Source organism: Sus scrofa, chromosome 15 (genome assembly GCF_054392235.1).
Source record: "Sus scrofa isolate SSC_HxYL_T2T_F1_AM1 chromosome 15, Sscrofa_HxYL_maternal_Yorkshire_Landrace_v2.0, whole genome shotgun sequence".
NCBI lineage: Eukaryota > Metazoa > Chordata > Mammalia > Artiodactyla > Suidae > Sus > Sus scrofa.
In genome coordinates, this window is record NC_139397.1 from 64,558,908 (window position 1) to 64,579,882 (window position 20,975).

At 42.8% G+C, this 20,975-nt stretch overlaps 1 protein-coding gene across 16 annotated transcripts in view; it reads right to left on the reverse strand.

Annotated features, from left to right (window-relative positions):
• UNC5D (unc-5 netrin receptor D) overlaps nucleotides 1-20,975 on the reverse strand; it is a 613,063-nt gene that overhangs the window by 203,517 nt on the left and 388,571 nt on the right. For all 16 annotated transcript variants that reach the window (XM_021076125.2, XM_021076135.2, XM_021076133.2 and 13 more), the window contains exon 4: nucleotides 17,520-17,623. In XM_021076125.2, the coding sequence (XP_020931784.1) occupies nucleotides 17,520-17,623 (104 nt within the window). The remainder of the gene's footprint in view (nucleotides 1-17,519; nucleotides 17,624-20,975) is intronic.

Below are 20,975 nucleotides of genomic sequence, written 5' to 3' on the forward strand. Positions count from 1 at the left end.
GAAAAGACAGGAGGGCCCAGATCAGAGAGGCAGGGACAATGGTCCCAGCACTTAGCCAGGGCACTGTTGAAAGGAGGCTCTGCTATGGATATTTTGGTCTCATTCTGGAGACTTTTGGGCAAGTTAGAAGTCACTGATTTATACATAAATAGCTTTTAAAGAGGCAATCCAAGGATGACATAGAGACAAACACATTTACAGCTTCCCACATTCTTCCCTACTGCAATCTAACTAGTGAATCCTTGAACTAAAGAATACAGGGACATTGGAGTTCCTGCTGTGGCACAAGGGGATCAGAGGCACCTCTGTAGTGCCAGGACACAGTTTGGATCCCAAGCCTAGCACAGTGGATTAAAGGATCTGGTGTTGCTGCAGCTGTAGAGTAAGTCACAACTGCAGCTCAGATCTGATCTCTGGTCTGGGAACTCCATACACCATGGGGTGGCCAAATAAAAAAAAAAAAAATATGGGGACATCAAAAAACACAGACACATAAATGTGGCATTTCACTTCTCTGAGAACAATCCTTCCTTGGCTCCCTATCACTTATGAGCCAAAAATTAAAGTTTTTCTAAACAAAGACATTTAAAAAAAGAAAAAAAACAGGTTTTCAGACAGACAACAAGGCTGTCCATGAGTCTCTGCTCCACTGATTCTCTCTCATGCTTTTTAGGCTCTCTCAAAATGAAACTAAATGCACTTCCTGGCCAACCATGCTGTTTCATACCTGCCTGCTTTTAACCAAGCTGATCCTGTGCCCGAGTGTCCTGTATAATTTTCCACCATGATGACCTTTTGTTCATCCTTCAAAACCTCAATGAGGGAGTTCCCATTGTGGCTCAGTGGTTAAGAACCCAACTAGTATCCAAGAAGATGCAGGTTCGATCCCTGGCCTCGCTCTTTGGGTTAAGGATCCAGAGTTGCCATGGCTGTGGCACAGGCTAGCAGCTGTAGCTCCAATTCAGCCCCTAGCCTGGGAACTTCCATATGCCACACGAGTGACCCTAAAAAGGAAAGAACAAAACAAAACCAAAAACCTCAATGAGGATGACACTCTGAAAAGTCTTGGTTGACAATTCTGGCCCACAGAAATAATCACATCCTGACTACTTTATTACTCTTACTATAAATATTATGACAGGAAGCATACTGCATTTTAGACAGTTATTTGCTTACTGATTTCATTTACTGGATGCTTGAGTTTGTCAAGAAGAGAGACCATGCCTCATTTCTTGTTGAGGCAAAGAACCCATCTATTGAAGTGTTAAGAGATTAAAGGTGTATAAGACCAAGCAAGAGATTGTCCATGAGTTGTCTTTGATTTTGGCTGTACCGGCAGCACGTGGAAGTTCTGGGGCCAGGGATCAAACCTGAGCCACAATAGTGACCAGAGCCTTGCAGTGACAACACTGGATCCTTAACCTGCTGCACCACAAGGGAACTCCCATGAGTTGTCTGCTCATTATGCTCTAATACAAGTTCAGCAAAGTTAACCCAGAATCAATGGGAGGGTCATCTGATATAACAGAGAAGAGCCAACAATGGACTCAGAAACAGCCTTGCTGGAATCTCCACTTCCTCACTTATGAAGCACGTGGCACATGGTAAATAGTCAGACACTGTAGGGTTGCCTCAAGATTTGGGCTTTGAAATCAAAGACAATGAAGCCCCTTATTCTCAGAGGGGCTTTGGGGGAGGTACTTAAACTAGGCCTCTATTTCCACATCTGCAACATGAAAATGCTAACAGTACCTAACTCAGCTGAGAGAATGATATCCAAGGATATATGCTCAGTGCCTAGCAGAGGGGCCTCGGTATATGGTAACTAACAATGATCACTCGTGAGGATGTGAACATCTTGGCAGATCACAATGTTCCGTGAAATGACAAATACCAGCATTTGTGGGTTTCCCACCTACTCTGAGGTCTTTTCTCTGCATTAGATTTGCTATCTTTTTTTTTTTTTTTCCTTTTCAGGGCCTCACTCATGGCACATGGAAGTCCCCAGGCTAAGAGCCGAGTAGGGGCTGCAGCTGCCAGCCCACCCACAGCAACAGCAACGAAGGATCCGAGCCCCATCTGTGACCTCCATCACAGCTCAAAGCAATGCTAGATCCTTAACCCACTGAGCAAGGCCAGGGATCGAACCCATACCCTCAAGGATACTAGTTGGGTTCTTAACATGCTGAACCACAACAGGAACTCTGCTATCTTTTTTTCTCTCAAGACCATTATCCCTATATAGCACTAATTCATCTTGCTTATTATTTGAATGTTTTCATTAAAAATGAGAGTGTGAGTTCCCTGGCTATCAAGGAGATACAAATGTATGACGTTCATCACCACATAATACTTTACTTCTTCCAAATATACACCGATTCTATAACTGAGGTGCTTCAGGCAGTATACAGATGACAGGGACAGAGTAAACTGACCACTCATACAGAGTCGATGCGCCAACGTGTACCAGACTCTTGTCAAACTGGGGTGGTATCAGGCAGATGTGTTCTTTTGTTTCCCCCCAGGTCAAGCCAGAGCTGCCTAAGGTCATCTCCCAATGATGCGGTTAAGTTGGCATGTGGATCATGAGCCAGATACGTCCTACACACAGAAATTAAGGTTTCAACACACCCTTGTAACTAACAAGGGCCGGTGCTGGTGGTCCATGGAGGATGCGGACTCTCACACATGATTAATAAAGACATCTAGACAGAGAATCTGTTGGGAGGACTGGCAGCCAGATCAGTAAGACCATCCTGAATCCACAATGAAAAGAACAGCTCCAATTCAGTTAAGCCAGAGCCAAGAGAGCCCCAGTTATATTTAAATCAAAATGTGCCGCAGCAGGGGATGTTCGGCTCTGCGTGTTGGATGCTTTTTCTTGGAAGCTTAACTGATATAGCCAAGTGCATCTGAGTTATGTGCAGATGTGAGCTGAGCTAAGCTAGAGCGTGGGGTGCCACCGCACTTTGCACAAACCAAAGCTCTGGGAGTTTCATTAAGTCGCTTTTTCACTCAATGTACTTACTGTGCTGAATTTAAGGTGGGAAGATCATAGCTCCTCAGGAGTTTACAGAGTGGAGAGTCCTGAGAGCTGTGTGGGGCAGTGAAAGAGGCCATCTAGGGTTCATGCCGTAGGCACAGAGGCTGGATCTGAAGCTAAACTGTAGTAAGATCAGCTGGGTGTAGCTCCATAGTACCTGTAGACAGGTGTTTATTCTGTGGGTCTCTAACTACCCCAGGACGGAGAAATGGGCATGCTCTGTTCGCCATTATGCAAAAAACCACACAGAGCGCCAGTATACTTTTCAGTTGCCTGCAGTTAGGTAAAAGCAAAAGGCACTAGAGAAGATGTCATTTCTTCCCACCCAGACTAAACAGAGAGCAATTACGATTGGGGAATCATGGCAAAGGATTACCAGGAGAAGCTGTGACTGCGGTGGTTGGCAGTGTCTGTTTGAATAAGTTCTGCCTTAAAAAAAAAACCAAAAAACTAAACAAACAAACAAAAAACAACAACAAAAAACTGCCTATATTTGCTAAGTGAGTCAGGATGGCATAGGGCATGCTTCACAGAAGCCTTCAATTCCATGCTGTCTCAGCAGGATTGGGACAGAGTTCTTGATTCAGGCCCATGGAGCATTACTGCTGAATTACAGAATTGCAGCTCTTTATGGGAAGGCCTCCCAAACTGCTTTTACTTCTGCATAATTCTAGATATAAAGAGTGTTTATGGCGGCTAAACTGTGTATGGTGGCACAGGACAGAGAAACTGCTCTACACCTTCATTACGTTCACTCAGAAATCATGCATCTCCTTTTCTCATGGGTTTCTCGTTCTGTTTTTCTCTTGATTGACTGACTGCCAACCCTTGTCATATTGTCCTCAGAATCGCCTTTCCTCTTGATTCGTTGGCTTCCTTCCCAATTTGAGAAATCCCAAGCATGTAGGAAAGTTTAATATTTTGAAAGAACAAAGGGTATAACTTTCTGCCAGGGGAACAACAACAACAACAAGAAGAAAAAGAAAAAAAAAGGGAGAAAGGAAGGGAAGAGAGAGGAGGATAAAGAGAGATTTTGCCAACAGTGCTCCATTGCTTCATCCCTTCCAAGTTTGGGTTTGTTTTTTTTTTGTTTGTTTGTTTTTTCCTCTTAGAGCTGCACCTGTGTCATATGGAAGTTCCCAGGCTAGGGGTCAAATCACAGCTGCAGCTGAAGGCCCACACCACAGCCACAGCAATGCCACATTCAGGCTGCATCTGTGACTTATACCACAGCTCATGGTAATGCCAGATCCTTAACGCATGAGGCCATGGATCGAACCCACATCCTCATGGATACTAGTTGGGTTCATTACCACCAAGTCACAATGCAAACTCCCATCCCATCTAGGTTTGTTCAAAGAGGTCACTAGCACTTAGCCACTCTGTCAGCCCATCTCTGGAATGCAAAAACAAGGCAGATTCCAAGGCCATCAAATGACAGGGTTTAATCATAGTTGGGCAACAATAAGGCTCAGGCCTAGGATCATAGACCAGAATAAAGAAATAGAGGAAACTGAATGATATCACTTATATGTGGAATCCAAAATACAACACAGGAGTTCCTATTGTGGCTCAACAGGTTATGAACCCAAGGAGTATCCATGAGGATGTGGGTTCAATGCCTGGCCTTGTGCAGTGGGTTGCCATGAGCTATGGTGTAGGCCTGTAGCTATAGCTCCAATTTGACCCCTAGCCTGGGAGCTTCCATATGCCACAGGTGTGGCTCTAAATAAAAATAAAAAAGGCAAAAATAAAATATGACACAAATGAACTTATCTATAAAAGAGAAGCAGACCCACAGACACAGAAACAGACTTGTGGTTGCCAAGGTGGAGGGACAGAGTGGGAGTTTAGGGTTGGCAGATGCAAACTAGTATATATAGGATGAACAAACAACAAGGTCCTACTGTAGAGTACAGGGAACTCTATTCAAGATCCAGTGATAAAACATAATGGAAAAGAATATGAGGAGTTCCTGTCATGGTTCAGTGGTTGACAAATCCGACTAGGAACCATGAGGTTGTGGGTTCAATCCCCAGCCTCCCTCAGTGGGTTAGGGATCCGGCGCTGCCATAAGCTGCAGTGTAGGTTGCAGATGCAGCTCAGGTCCTGTGTTGCTGTGGCTCTGGCACAGGCCTGTGGTTACTGCTCTGATTAGACCCCTAGCCTGGGAACCTCCATATGCCATGGGTGTGGGTGTGGCCCTAGAAAAGACAAAAAGACCAAAAAAAAAAAAAAAAAAGAATATGAAAAAGAATGCACATATATATGTATAACCAAACCACTTTGCTGTACAGCAGAAATTAACACTGTAAACCAACTAGATTTCAATGAAATACATTTTTTAAACCCTGGAGGAAAAGCCACAGGCTTGCATATGTGTGTTCACACATACACGCCCACATTGCCACTAGCCTGCCTTCATCGTCTTAGCTGCATGTGCATGAAACAAGATGGTGGCAAGTTAAAGACAGACGTGCTGTCCTACTCAGCTGGTGCTCAGCATGCAAGGCCCAACACATAATAAAGTTTCATCAGGTTGAGTTATAAGAGAATAGGTTCGGAAGCGAGGCTGTCTCGATTCCATTACTGGCTTAATCATTAAGTAACTGTGACCTTGAGCAAGCTGTTTAATCATTTGGTGCCTCAATTTCCTTATTTATAAAACTGGCATCTCATTCTCACCTACCTCAAAATTGTTGGGAGGATTCTGTGAGCCATGCCTGGCGCTGAGCGCATAAGAAATGGATGTTGGCTCTAGAACAGTTTCTCCATCAAGTTCTGTTCGGAATCAGTGATTCTATAAAACACAGATATTACTATATTTGCCTATGCACAAATGGTAGCTTTATGGATCAAATGAGTCAATACATGTGAAAATCCTTGTTAATTTGAAAGTGATCATTATCATTTGAGTTTATTATGTATACCAAACATTGGTTGTGTGAATATTCATCCACTAAGGCACAGATGCTTTGCAGACTATTCTCAGAAGCCTGAGTGTGATCTGTGAAGGTGTAGGTGGGAGGAGTTGGGGGAAAAGGATATTGAAAAATATAATTTGCATTCCTTATCCTGAAGGGAATTAGCTTGAGGAAATAGGATATATGGCCACAGGAAGTTAAATACAAGAGGTAGATAAAAAGACAACAACAAAAAAATGCTCATGGCATGATGCTAAGAAAATGTTTAGAGAGAAAATACTGTCTTTGAGCAGTCCATACCAATTAAATTAGGCATTTCTAGAAAAATCAGTACTAGCCGAGATGGCCAAGGAAGATGTCAAAGACTGGCTTGATTAAAATGGATGGGGCAAAAAGATATATTAGGAGTTTGGGATTAACATATACACACTACGGTCTATAAAAGATAATCAACAAGGACCTACCATATAGCACAGGGAATTCTACTTAATAGTCAGTACTGGGAGTTCCCGTCATGGCGCAGTGGTCAACGAATCCGACTAGGAACCATGAGGTTGCGGGTTCGGTCCCTGCCCTTGCTCAGTGGGTTGACGATCCGGCGTTACCGTGAGCTGTGGTGTAGGTTGCAGACGCGGCTCGGATCCCACGTTGCTGTGGCTCTGGCCTAGGCCGGTGGCTACAGCTCCGATTAGACCCCTAGCCTGGGAACCTCCATATGCCGCGGAAGCGGCCCAAAGAAATAGCAAAAAGACAAAAAAAAAAAAAAAAATAGTACTAACCTATATGGAAAAAAACATCTGAAAAAGAATGGATACATGCATGACTGCTTCACTTTGCTGTACACCTGAAACTAACACAACATTGTAAATCAACTCTACTCCAATATAAGTAAAAACCAAAACAAAACGAAATAAAAAACAACCTCTCGGACTCTGTAAACTACAGATAGATAGATGCGGGATGTCAAGGACACTCCAGACAAAGAGAAATGGGAGGTACACAGAGTTAGGACTCTAAATAATATAGGCAGAGCAGAGCTTGGAAAGAAACAAGGCAGAGCATGTAGAGCTGACTAGCAGGATGTGGGAAAAAAAAAAAAAAAAAAAAAAAAAAAGAGGCAAGACCAGTAACTACATCACCACTGTCCTCTCATCCTGGGTCTATACCCATGGCTTCAGAAAACATAATTCTATCTTCCATGTTTTACCTCCCTCCAGGAGCACAGAATAAGAAGAAAGAAGAAAATAAATACAAATCATGAGCTTTAGACGGCTTCTATCATTTTCTTCCTCAGTAAGGAAATAGCATCCCAGATAAGGATGTTGTAAAAGTCAGCCCATTAATAAGATTTACTTAAGGACCAGTATTAACGATGAGGGTATTTGGGCTGGAGACATTCACTTTTTAAATAACTTCTATTAACCTCATTTTCCCATCTCTCTTACGAGAGCAAATTTCTTTTTGCAAGAATGTTTTTAGAGAAGTAATTTACTGGCCCTTAATTACTAGCATTTAACCAATTCGACATTCCTTTTTCTTAAGAGCCCATTAGGTTTCTATTACAATATTATACATCCCAATCAAATGTCACTTTTCTGCAAAGGTCCTCATTGTCAGTCTCCTCAAAGCAAAGTTTATCTGGACTATTAGACCTTCTCTTTGCTTTGGCGGCAACCAGTGAGATTAATTATTAATTCCTGAGGTTCACTTCTTCAGAACTTGGGCACCTCAACATTCCTCCAGTCAATTACTAAGTCTTATTTTTTAAATAAAAACCTCATTTCATAGTCAGTTTGATTGAGGTTAAACGCAATAGTCCAGTGATTCTTGTATGAAACAGTTCAGTGTCATAAGAGTCTCTCCTGGGCTTAATGGTGATGAACACATTTGAAACAAATGGATCGTTCATTAAGAACACCCTCACTGGGGAGAAGGGGAAAGGACTTGAAAACTGGCACCAGCCTGGCAGAATTATGAAAACAAGTCAGAAATAGAACGCAGTTCCTACTGTTTACACATCAGGAATGATTAGAGATATGAAAGGGGCTTTAGGAGCATTCAAGTTCCCTTCATTATTTTGCAAATAAAGAAAAAGAGATCAAAGGCCCACAAATAGCCTTTAGCTTACTCACAGTGACTTGCTTTGTTCCAATGGCCCCTATCAAGTATTGGTCAGAGGCATCCTTGCAGTACTAGGACAGGGCACATGCATTGTAAAACTCGGGATTTTTTTTTTTTTTTTGGCTGTGCCAGCAGTACACAAAGTTCCTGGGCCAGGGATCAAATCTGCACCACAGCAGTGACTCAAGCCGCTGCCATGACAACATTGGAATCTTAACCCACTGTGTGCTCAGGATTCTTGACAAAACTTTCATTAAAAAAGATACACACGCCCCTATGTTCATTGTAGCACTAATCACAACAGCCAAGACATGGAAACAACCTAAATGTCCATCAACATATGAGTGTATCAAGAAGATGTAGTACATATACACAATGGAATACTACTCAGCCATAAAAAAGAACAAAATAATGCCATTTGCAGCAACATAGATGCAACGAAGTGAAGTAAGTTGGAAAGGGAAAGAAATACCACATAACATTGCTTATATCTGGACCTGATATATGGCACAAGGAACCTATCTACAGAACAGAAACAGACTCACAGACGTAGAGAACAGACTTGTGGTTGCCAAGGGGGAGGGGGAAGAGGGGTGGGATGGACTGAAATTTGGGGTTAGTAGATGCAAACTATTACATTTAGAATGGCAATAGGGCCCTGCTGTATACCACAAGGAACTGTAACCAATCACTTATGATAGAATATGATGGAAGATAACATGAGAAAAGAGTGTGTATGTATGTGTATATATATGTATAATTGGGTCACTTTGCCGTACAGAATTGACAGAACATTGTAAATCAACTATCATAAGAAGAAAATATTTTAATTGTTTCACTATTAGAAAATAGGGAAAATGTTCACCAAGTTGGCCAAGATTAAGCAAGCTGTTTAAAAAGCCTTTGATTTACACATGGACAACTGAAAACGACATTTCCCCCTAAACTTCCCTGCCCCACTTCCACCCACAATCATTCAGCTATTAACATTTCTGTGACTCTGGCACACTTTATAACACCAAAAAATGCATTCTTTCTTCCACTCCTGGAACCTCCCCTTTTTATATAAACATTCCAAATTAGTGATTGGTCAATGGCAAAGCCCCCTTGGCGGCCAGCAGAAAGGAACCTTCTCCAAGCTCGTGTTGCCTCAACTAAGGTCCTCGACCTTCTTGACCTTTCTAATTCCAGTACCTTCTTGACTCCTTAGTGAGATAAAAACAAGACGATTGCCAGGCTTGCAGTGACTCAAGGCTAGAATCTGTTAGTTGCTTGGCTTTGGGCCTTAATTCTCAGACATTGAATTATTTTGAGGAAGCTGTTTACCTTGATGTGAGCAGAATTAGCCTTAGACACTAAGCCTTTATGGCAAGTTTTATTGTCCAAGGCAAATATAACCTGTTAAGATTTACAGGCTTTATTAACAGCAATAACCATTTTACAACCAACATCAGTAAATCAGGGTTTATTGAGACCTCTACAATTTTAATCTGTGGCAAACCATTAAAATGTCAGATTTTCATTGGACATAATTTCTAACTTTTATGAAAGATAGATTTCCCATTTAATTGAGTATAAAAAAGTGCAGTGTGGGATAATGAATTGTTTTGAAACGAGCAAATTGGTTTTAGCTAAACAACAGTGTCAAATGCTAAAGTTGCCATCTTCAGTTGGAACTGCCCCAAGGTTAAGGTTAAAAGCAACTCTAGTTACAAATCCATTCAAATACATCCAGTGACAGGATGAGCTCATGGCATTTAGAAAAGCTTGAATTATCTTCTGTTCACATTTCAGGTACTTTTGGAAAATGTGTATGACCCATTATTTCATCAAAACCCTTGTCTAAATGAGTCTGGTGAAAAATCTCCATTTTTTGAAAAGTGTTTTTGGTAATAATAATTCCATTCATTACACTCTTCCACGAGGTAGGTAAGGTGAAAAATATGGATAGTCACCAGCCTCTGGACATAACCATTTATTTCCTCCATATGCTAGATTACAAGAGAGGAAATCGGGACACTTAATGGTGCCTTTGTCCTTTGATGAACTTGAAAGGCAGGAACAGAAGGCCCAGGCTGGGGAGATGGAGCTCATGACTGGCCCATGTGAAGAGGGATGGTCTTACAGCATCCTTCTTTTTCATGGGCCTGAAGATGTGTGAGATACTGCAAGAGTTTTCAGCTTTAATCTGGATCCCCAACCATAATGGAGTCCCATACCTTCCTCTGAAAATCAAAGGTTCATGACGCTTTAGAAAAGAAATGGAGGAGGAAGAACAGGAACCACAGCAATCTCTACTACGTATTTAGTGTAAGAAACAGTGGTAGATGTTTTGCGTATTTTTGGCTTTTCTTCTTCTTTGCCTCTAGCAATCCTACAAGAAGAGGATTGTTCCTATTTTCGGATAAGGACTCTGAGGTTCAGGGTGGCTAGTACTGCTAGAGTTCATAGACTTAGGAAATGCTAGTCAGGGTAGAGCCCCCTCCTTTTGACTCCGAAGTTCATATTTTGCCCCCACTGTGCTGCCACACCCATGGCATATGGAAGTTCCCAGGCTAGGGGTCAAATCAGAACTGCAGCTGCCAGACTACACCACAGCCACAGCAATGCCCAATCTGAGCTACATCTGCAACCTACACTGCAGCTTGCAGCAACGCCAGATCCTTAACCCACAGAGTGAGAGCAGGGATCGAACCTGCATCTTCATGGATACTAGTTGGGTTCTTAACCAACTGAGCCACAATGGGAACTCCCTCCTCAGTGCTCTTTTCTACTATTTCCAGACCCCACTGCAGTAACCCAGGAGACCTCTGGATAAAGATATCAATATGCATTTATGAGGGAGTTCCCTGCTGGTGCAGCAGGTTAAGGATCCAGCATTGTCACTGCTGTGGCTTGGGCTGCAGCTATGACACAAGTTCAATCCCTGGCCTAGGAACTTCTGCAAGCCACTGGTGCAGCCAAAAAAAAAAAAAAAAAAAAAAAGCACTTGTCAAAATTATATCCAGAGCTCTTCATGACAACAAGATCTATTGAGACTACCACCAAATGTAGGAGAACTGCCAGGAGGGAAGAGCCTACCCTTGTCCTCTCACCCCCTTTTTTTTTTTCCTTTTTTGGCTACTCCAAGGCATATGGAGTTCTAAGGCCAGAAATCAGATGCAAGTCACAGTTGTGACCCATGCCACAGCTGTGGCAGCACTGGGTCCCTAATCCACTGTGCCAGGCAAAGGATGGAACCTGCATCCCAGAGTGGCCACCAATCCTGTTGTGCCACAGCAAGAACTCCTCACTTCCCCTTTTATCTGCCCCCTTTGCTTCTCATCCAAGGCACTTTCCTGTGATTATAAACATTAAACAGACTCCTAGTTCCTAAGACAGCATCCAACCCAGGCTCCGGGTGGTTAAGATCACAGAAGTTGCCCTGCACCTGGCCTCTTATTACCCTCAACTCCCCAAACTCTGTGTTCTGTTCTGAGCTCCACCACCAGATTACCTATTTCAAATGGAGAAACATAGAATATACAGCAGATTTAGGCTTAGAATATTAGCTAGAAGTGATTTTAAATTAAAAAAAAAAAAACCTTCTATTTCAAAGAGTAGAATATCAGGCAGCAGAGCAAGCTAATACGCTATCACTGACCTAGGGGCTCCGGAGCTTCAAAAAGGCTTTGGGAAAACTAAGCAAACCCACAGTCTCTTGACAAAGAAACCCAAACTATTAAATGCAAAAGGAAAAATCTGAGCTTTAAGGTTCAAAGGGCTTCCTGGTGATCTGAGAGCTTGGACAAATCTTCCTGTGAGATGGACATGAAAATTCCCATAGTTTTCTAGCACCTCATAGCAGTCTTTTGCCAATTGAGTGGAATAATATAGAAAATCCTACTTAACATGGCACCTGGCACATGGAGACACTCCAAAAATGGTAGCTCTTTCTAGTCTTACATAAACTTCCTTCTCTGGTCACATCGATGGGGTCAGTTCAGTTATCAAGTAAGTTCTATTTTGCCAAGAGAAGACAATGTTAATGTGTCTCATGACAACAAGATGTGCTCCCGAGGTGCCTTTCAAGGTGCCAAGTAAGACAAAACCAGCTGGTGCATCAGTGACCCCACCAGCCACAACTCCTTCCAGTGATGACCTCTTGGGCCTCAAGTGGTACGGTGGAGGGTGGAACAGTGCCTGCTCAGGGAAGAGAATATTTCACAGGGAGGAATACACAGCTGATCAATTTCCAAACACAGTTCCCAGTCACTGACATTCTTTTCTTTTTTAATAAACAGGCTTAATTTTTTTTGGGGGGGGGGTCTTTTTTTTTAGGGCCACACCCATGGCATATGAAGTTCCCAGGCTAGTGGTTGAATTGGAGCTGCAGCTGTCAGCCTACATCACGGCCACAGCAATTCCAGATCTGAGCCACATCTGCAACCTACACCACAGCTCATGGCAATGCTGGATCCTTAACCCACTGAGCAGGGCCAGGGATCGAACCTGCATCCTCATAGATACTGGTCAGGTTTGTTACCGCTGAGCCACGATGGGAACTCTCATCACAGTAATTCTTGAGAGCCATTAGCTGTGGGTTCTGAAGGCAGGAAGTAGAAAAAGACTGCGATCACAACAGGCCCTGGCCAACATCTCCATCCTGTGAGACCCCTGACCATGGAAGGTATGAACATCTGCACTTTTCTTCCCTACCTGTGTTCATCTCTCTCCCAGTTTCTCCTCTCATCCTGCCTTCCCTTCCACAAAATCACAGATGTTGGTGGTAATAATCACTCCGTAAGCTCTTGCTGAAACTAAAGGAACTGCAAGTACTGGCACATAGATATCAGTAGTATCTATCTCATAAATAAGTGAAATTCCAAAGTAACTCAAGTGTGTGGAACTAGGATGCTTTCTCACTTTAAGATGATGCCCTAAAAGCTTGTTAGGGCCCCACAATAGCCATTAGCCTACAGTATAGCCAAAACATTCTCCTTCTTCATCTATAATACAAAATGTAGATATCAAGCCCCCCCTCACCCACCCTCTGCCTCTCAGCTTCAAATTACTGTTTTAAACCATCCTAGAAGCTCCAGCTGCTCTGTGACATGGCCCCTCTATTTGCTTTCAGCCGGCCTGGCTCTGGAATGTATTCCTAATGACATCTACATGATGATTAAAAATAACCAAGGGAGAAGTTCCCATTTTGGCTCAGAGGGTTACAAAACCAACTAGTCTCCATGAGGATGTGGGTTCAATCCCTGGCCCCACTCAGTGGGTTAAGGATCCAGTGTTGCTCTGGTTTTGGTGTAGGCTAGCTTCGATTCTACCCTAGCCTGGGAATTTCCATATGCCACCGGTGCAGCCCTGAAAAAGAGAAACATTACATAAAAATAAGATAAAATAAAAATAAAACAGGGATCCACTGTCAAATGGGAAGTGAACTAAGTTCAAGGGTGCCCCTTCCTCCAAAGTTCATGCCCCTACGTAACCTGTGCACATGGCCTTATTTGGAAATCAGGTCAATGCAGAGGCCCTGTGACCCAGCATATTAACACAAGGGTTACTGGGTTGAGGTCAGCCCTAGTGTAATGACTCACCATCCTTATAAGTAGAGGGAAATTCGGATGTGCAGAGATACAAAGAGAAGAAAACCATGTGAAGATGGAGGCAGAAATTGGGAGTGGTGTGTCTATAAGCCAAAGATACCAAGGACTGCCAGAAACTACCAGAAGCAAAAAGGCATTCTCTCTTCTCCCACAGGAAGCCTCCCTACTGACCATGGTCCTGAACAGTCTTGGGGTCCTTGTAATTCCTAAAGCCCTGCATCTTCTGGGAAGATGCTTCAGTGTGTGTGTGTTTATGCATGTGTGCAAACTCCTAGATGCATTTACACACCAAGGTATATTTTCCCCTTTGCCTATTACCTTTGCATATTTTTTTACCCTTTTCTCTTGTGTTCTTTACTTTTATTTACGTCTTCAAAGAGCACGTGGAGAGTATCTTACCCGTTTTCTAGTACCCAGACTGAGACAAAAAATGACAAAATCCTAGTGGATTTCACAGTTCTGTCTGAGGCTAGCCCTGGTACAAACTCAAATATTCAGGAATAAAGGAAGGAAATGACTTTCATTCATATTCCATAGATATTTATTGAATACCTGGCTGAGAGAAGCACTGTTCTGGGAATACAGTGATAAAAAAAATATACAAAATTTCCCTTGGGGAGCTTAAATTCCAGTAAACTAGAAAGAAAATAAGCAAAATAAATACAGTATGTTCGTGGTAAGTGCTAAAGAGTTAATATAAAGCAGAGAAAGGGGCTTGCAAGTATACGTTCAGGATAGGGAAGTGATATTTTCATCAGAGTGCCCTGAGCAGGCCTCACTGAGCAGGTGGTATGTGAGCATACCCTGATGAAGGGAAGAAAGGATGAAGTAGCTGGAGAAGAGCGTTCCAGCTGAAAGGTCAGCATGTGCAAAGGCCCTGAGGCAGGTGCATGGCTGCTGCAACTGAGGAAGAGCAAGGAGGCTGGGCCGATGTGGCTATAGCAAGGTCAGAGGCTGAACAGCAGAAGATAAGGTGAGAGGCAAGAACAGATTAGACTATCCTGGATCCTGTAAGGCACCAAAATAAAATAGACTTTTACTCTGAATGCCCTGAGCAACATTTAGAAGACTAAAGAAAACTATTTGTCTTTTGTTTTGTTTTTAGAGTCAAATTGGAGCTGCAGCTGCCAGCCTACACCACAGCCACAGCAATGTGGGATCTGAGACTTGTCTGTGACCTACACCATAGCTCACGGCAATGCTGGATCCCTGACCCACTGAGAGAGGCCAGGGATCTAACCCACATCCTCACGGATACTAGTTGCATTCATTTCTGCTGCACCACGACGGGAACTCCCAAGAGACGGGAACTCCCAAGAAAATTCTCTCTTAAATGGGTGTAAGACTTTTGGTAGGTCATCAATCTAAACATCAGTTTTCTTGCCTCTAAAATACAAAGGCTGTGCCAGGGAAATATCTAAGTTCTCTTCCAGCCATAAAAATGGATTTTTAGACATCAAGAGAACGTTCGGTTCCCAAAGGAGAGCTAATAAAACCATGACCCTCCCTTCTCTCCTTTACTCCTCTCTGATGGTGCTGCAGGTGACAGAGGACGCAGCATAGGCTTGGAGGGAATCCTGGTCGTACATACACAGCCAGTGAGACATTTTCATGCATGAAACATTTCCTAATGGGGATGCTAAGAGATGAAGGGGACAGCAGCAAACTGCTGGTACCCAAGTTAGACTTTCAGGAGCACTTGGGGCGTCCGAAATAAGATTGACATGTTTACCTGGGCCCGGAACACGACTACGGCCAGAGGAGATTGAGTATCTGCTTCACATTAAATACAAATCTAAAAATAAGCATTTTCCTTTGTCATCATTTCACATCATGCATGGAATATTTGCTTTAATTTTCAAGTCCGTTTACTTCGTTTCGGGGAAGCATTTGAGCTTTGAATAATGTCCACCCAGCAGGCTTCCTTTCTAAATAGGCAAGTCTGTGCGTTTTTTTCGTTCCCCTCGTTACTTTCTCCTGCTTTGTGCTTCCAAATGCAAAATCCCACAGCAATTTTTTGCTAAAAGGTGAAGCAAAGTTCCTGTTGTTTTTTTGGTATTTCTGTTTCTCCATGTGTAAACCATAGCTCTAAGGACAGTTTGCCAGCATCCTAGAGAAGGGCCCCAACTGGTCTGTCTACTGATTGACCTGGGCCTCTATTTCTGTTTTTTTTTTGGGGGGGGGGGGCTGCACCCTTGGGCCAGGGATTGAATTCAAACCATAGCTATGGCAACACTGGATCATTTTAACCCACTGTGCTGGGCCATGGATAGAACCTGCACCGCCACAGCAACCTGAGCTGTTGCAGTCAGATTTCTTTTTTATTTTATTTTTTTCGGTCTTTTTGCCTTTTCTAGGGCTGTTCCTGTGGCATATGGAGATTCCCAGGCTAGGGGTCTAATCGGAGCTGTAGCCACCAGCCTATGCCAGAGCCACAGCAATACGGGATCTGAGCCGCATCTGCGACCTACACCACAGCTCACAGCAATGCCGGATCCTTAACCCACTAGGCAAGGCCAGGGATCGAACCCGCAACTTCATGGTTCCTAGTCGGATTGGTTAACCACTGTGCCACAACGGGAACTCCTGCAATCAGATTCTTAACCCACTGCACTACAGTGGGAACTCCTCACTCAGGCCTCCATTTATCTTTTTTTTTTTTTTTTTTTTTGTAAGGGCCACACTCAAAGCATGTGGAAGTTCCTGGGCTGGGGTCGAACCAGAGCAGTAGCTGCCAGCCTATACCACAGCCTCAGCAACACCAGATCTGAGCCACATTAGCAACCTACACGACAGCCATAGCAATGTGGGATTCGAGCCATGTCTACAACCTATGCCACAGCTCACTGCAACACTGGTTCCTTAACACTGAGCAGGGCCAGATACTGAACCTGCATTCTATGGATACTAATCAGGTTCGTTACTGCTGAGCCACAACAGGAACTCCCAGGCCCTCATTTATAAATTTAGGAATCTACCAAGCACTCCCTGTACTTCTGAGGCCCCCTGTAATACTGCCTTAAGAATCACATTACAGTCTATCAGAACCTTTTTAAATAGTGACTGAGAAATTTAGGATGCTGTCCCCATTACCCTAGTGTTATCACTGACAATTATATTCTAACAGTATGATAGGAGTTTCTAGAAAACAAACAAGGAGCAAAAACCACAGTGAATATGTATAATGAATCCCTTTGTTGTACAGCAGAAATTATTACAACCTGTAAGTCAGCTATACTTCAATTAAAACTCAAAAAAAGGGGAAAAAAAAAAAAAACCCACAGTGATTCTGGATTCCCAATGCCTCATTGAGAAGGAGGGGGAACTAATCAGAGACCTATCATTTCAGCATTTTCACATCCCTCATGCCAGCACAGGGCCTGAAACATAAAAAATGCTCGGGGAATATTTACTCTGTAAGCAAACAAAAGATGAGTGAATGCAAACACCCATGAAACTTGGCAATAGGGCCTGACCTCCTTCCCTTTGCACTCTTTCATGTGGCTTTCTTTGCCTATTCGATTGATCCAGAAGCCAAGGCACACAGCAGAGCACCCATGGTGACACACAAGATGACAAACAGAGGAACCAAAGTATGCCTCCCGCACAACCAAAGCAAGCTCAAAAAGCAAGGGCACAGAACAAACTCCACCCAGGCTCCCTAGCAAGAGCTGCTATCAACAAGGAAACCCAGGAGAGAATATTTCCTCTTCCAACCTATTTCCATCCCAGGCTCACCACCATCTTTAGCAAGAAGGCCAGACCCAGGCTGGCTGATGTCACCTGTGGGCACATGGGACTCGGCCCCCCCTCTTCTGGGGACAGGCCTGGTCTTACCTCTGCAGCAGGAACCCCCTCCGGCGGGCGGCAGTGCAGCACGATCATGCCTTCCAGGGGAACCTCCCTTCCCTGCGGGTCTTGCTCAAAGTTTTTCCGTAAATCTGCAAAGAATGTGAGAGACATGACACTTTGCTCTGGGGCTAGTAGGATCCATATTTGCTCCAAAAATAATAAAACAGTGAGCTTAATGTCACAACCCAGATACACACACACACAAGTCACTGGGGTCAAGGGTTCCAGAATCCAAGAACCCACTTTCCTCAATATTGATAAATATATGTGAGATAAATCTTCATAGAATTGTTCCTAATGTTCTATACTAATGTGCAGGATAAAAGATTTACTGGAGGAGCAGGGGAAAAAAAAAAAAAAAAAACCTCATTATTTCATGTATCTTTTGCCAGCATTATCTATTTAGCATCTGATGAAGCACTTGGCCTAATAAAATTGCCATCCACAGCTATTATGCAGTTGAGATGCATGTGATTTTTTTTTATTATTATTAACTAAAGGATGCATTATTAATCTGTAACCTCTGCCATTCCCTTCACCCTCTAGGGAGCTCTAGAAGATGGTAACAGAGTGAGATCACCTATTAGTCTTTTATGTGTAACCAGGGAGAAGAGGCAACATTCAACCACAACAAAAATCTATAACCTATCCAACCAAACATATAATTGAAAATTACAACTCTCCACCCCCCCACCCTCGAGTCAAACAGCAATGCTGGGTAGCTGTGGAGCTCCCTTCCTGCAAAGCTCTAGGCTCTTTGCAAACAAGCTGCACGATTAACCTTTCACACGTGGAAGGGTGACACTTGGAGAGGTTAACTGGCTTGCCAGTGGTCACAGAGACCATCAGCACCAGTGGTGGGGAAATAGTCATACTTCCGGACAGCCGTCTCTGACTGCTAACCAGCAATGCTTTCTCAAGGAAAAGGACAGAGGGATAGTTCACAAAAAGAGAGATTGAGCTTCATTTGCATGGCTTTCCACTTAAGCATATGTTTCATTAACAAGAGTGGGAGTTGGCCTTTGCTTCTGTGGAGGTGTCATAACAAGACTTTGACAATTTTACAGCACAAGCTTAATGCCCACTGTCACTTGAAAGCCTGGGATGGTCGAGCAAAGACAGTTTTACAAGTCTTCCTCAAGATTTCCCCCTCTCTCCCCGAGAGTATATTTTTCTTCAATTGAGTATCTCAAATTACAGGCTGTGGATTTATTGATTTAATTTTCTTTAGTGCTTACAATAACATGAAATATGTTCTCCGTAAAGAGCAGACCTTCAGAATCAGTTACATATTTATAAATTGTATAAATACATTAAACTTGCTTTTAGGCAAGTCAAAAACACTCAATGAATAACAAGCACAGCAATCCATGTATTCACTTTTCTACTGAGTTTTAATGTTTTCCCTCCCAGAGGCAACCAATGTCTCTTGTCAGGAGTGTTGTATATTTAGAGATCTTTGGGTGTCTATATGAAGCAAAGGATCTTAACAGGACTCAAGGCAGGGTCCATTTTCCCATTTCTTGCTGTCCCCCAAATTATAAAGCTAGTTTCCTTCTATGGGAGGTCTGGAAATTGTCACAGCCCTTAGAAATTCTTAGGAAGCTCACATGGCTGATGACAAAACTATGAGTGATGGAAACGTGAAGAACCCCCGGAATGAAAAATCTCATGTTTCCTGCACCATGTGATCACATTGTTTTCTTCTGCTCTCCTACAAGGAAACTGAGTCAAAAATCCCCTTTCCATATGACTAATTTATTCATGAAGACTATAGTAAACCCCAGGGGATGCCGGAAGCCACGGATAGTACCAAACTTAATTTATACTGTTTTTTTTTCCCTTGTTCATACATCCCTATGACAAAGTTCAATTTATAAATTAGGCATAGTTGGAGATCAGCAATACTAATAATAAAATAGAACAATTACAACTATATACTGTAATAAAAGTTACATGAATGTGGTCTCTCTCTCAAAACACCTTGCTGTCCAAGTGTACTGCTTCTTCATCTTAACTAAGCACTTAACTGTGGCCCTAACTTTTGCAGTTTGAGGTAGGACAGTGAAATTAAAACCAATTTTTTGTTCCTTCCTCACAATTTCACAGGTAGAAGGATTCTTACTCTAGATCTTAGCCACCTCAGCATACCATTTTTTTCTTTCGTTATGAAGTCAAGAACTTTCACCTTTTCACATGAAGACAGCACCTGACAGCACCTCTTTGGCAAATCCGAATTTCCAGCATCATTAGACTTGTGCTTTAGGGCCATTATGAATTAAAATTGGGGTTCCCAGAACACAAGCACTAGAAAGGGCAACAGATGACCTGATAACAGAAATGGTTATCAAGAGAATCACGGGCAGGATGTGCTGGACAAAGAGATAATTCATGTCTTGGGCAGGATGTAGCTGGACGACATAAGGCTACTCAGAGTGGCACATGATTTAAAACTCATGAACTGTTTATTTCTTGGGATTTTCCATTTTATATACTCAGATAAGCTTGATCATGGGTAACTGAAACCATGGAAAAGGGGGATGACTATACTGAAACTAGTCTAATGCAGAGGGCGAGAGACTCTTTACATGACACATCAGTTTGCTAATGGAAACAAAGGAGTGAGTTTGGGAGGGGCTTGTTTTTTGTGATTTTTTTTCTTTTTTTTTTTTTTCTGTTTTGCTTTCTTTGCTTTTCTAAAAGAAGTCTACATGATTAGTTTTGACAACACTGAATAATCTGCATTTGACCCAATGAAGCACAGAAAACGAAGAGTGGGAATTTCTATTTTATCTTCTATTTTCTTCTTTTGCTCACTGGAAATGGAAAAGGCAGCAAAAATGCCTCATTTGGGGGATACCTCTGTACTCCTCTACAGTAACTACATTGGCAGATGAAAAGGCAAATGGAGTGAAGTCATTTTCCTATCCCATCCCCACCTGCTCCATGAACTAGCCAAGCAAATATATATATAAAGAAGGATAACCCTGTGTCAACACTGGAATGTAGGAAAGGGCATTGTCTATAAATTAGGAGGTTTGAGAAATTCCTACTAGGTCTCATACAGGCAGGATTAAATTGGAGAAAGGCCCCATAACACCTCTCGAACTTCCTGACATTTGCAATCAGTGTTGAAGGGTTCCAACAAGAAGTATATGGACACTTCTAAATGTGGAGATACAAAGATTAAAGGCAGTGAGTAGGGGTCAGGCAACAACTTGGATGTCCTATGTATGGATCCAACATATAACAGGCAGCCTACTATGTACCAGACATCACCCTATGTGAGAAACCCAAGTATCGCTGAGTCCAAGCCTATACCTAATGCTGGTGGCAGGGACACTGGCATTTCTAACTCCTAAGGAGGGCAAACATACCAGACAAACTCTAGCTAGCTACTGAATATCCTAAAAGTTATAGAAATAAATTCTTTAACAGAGA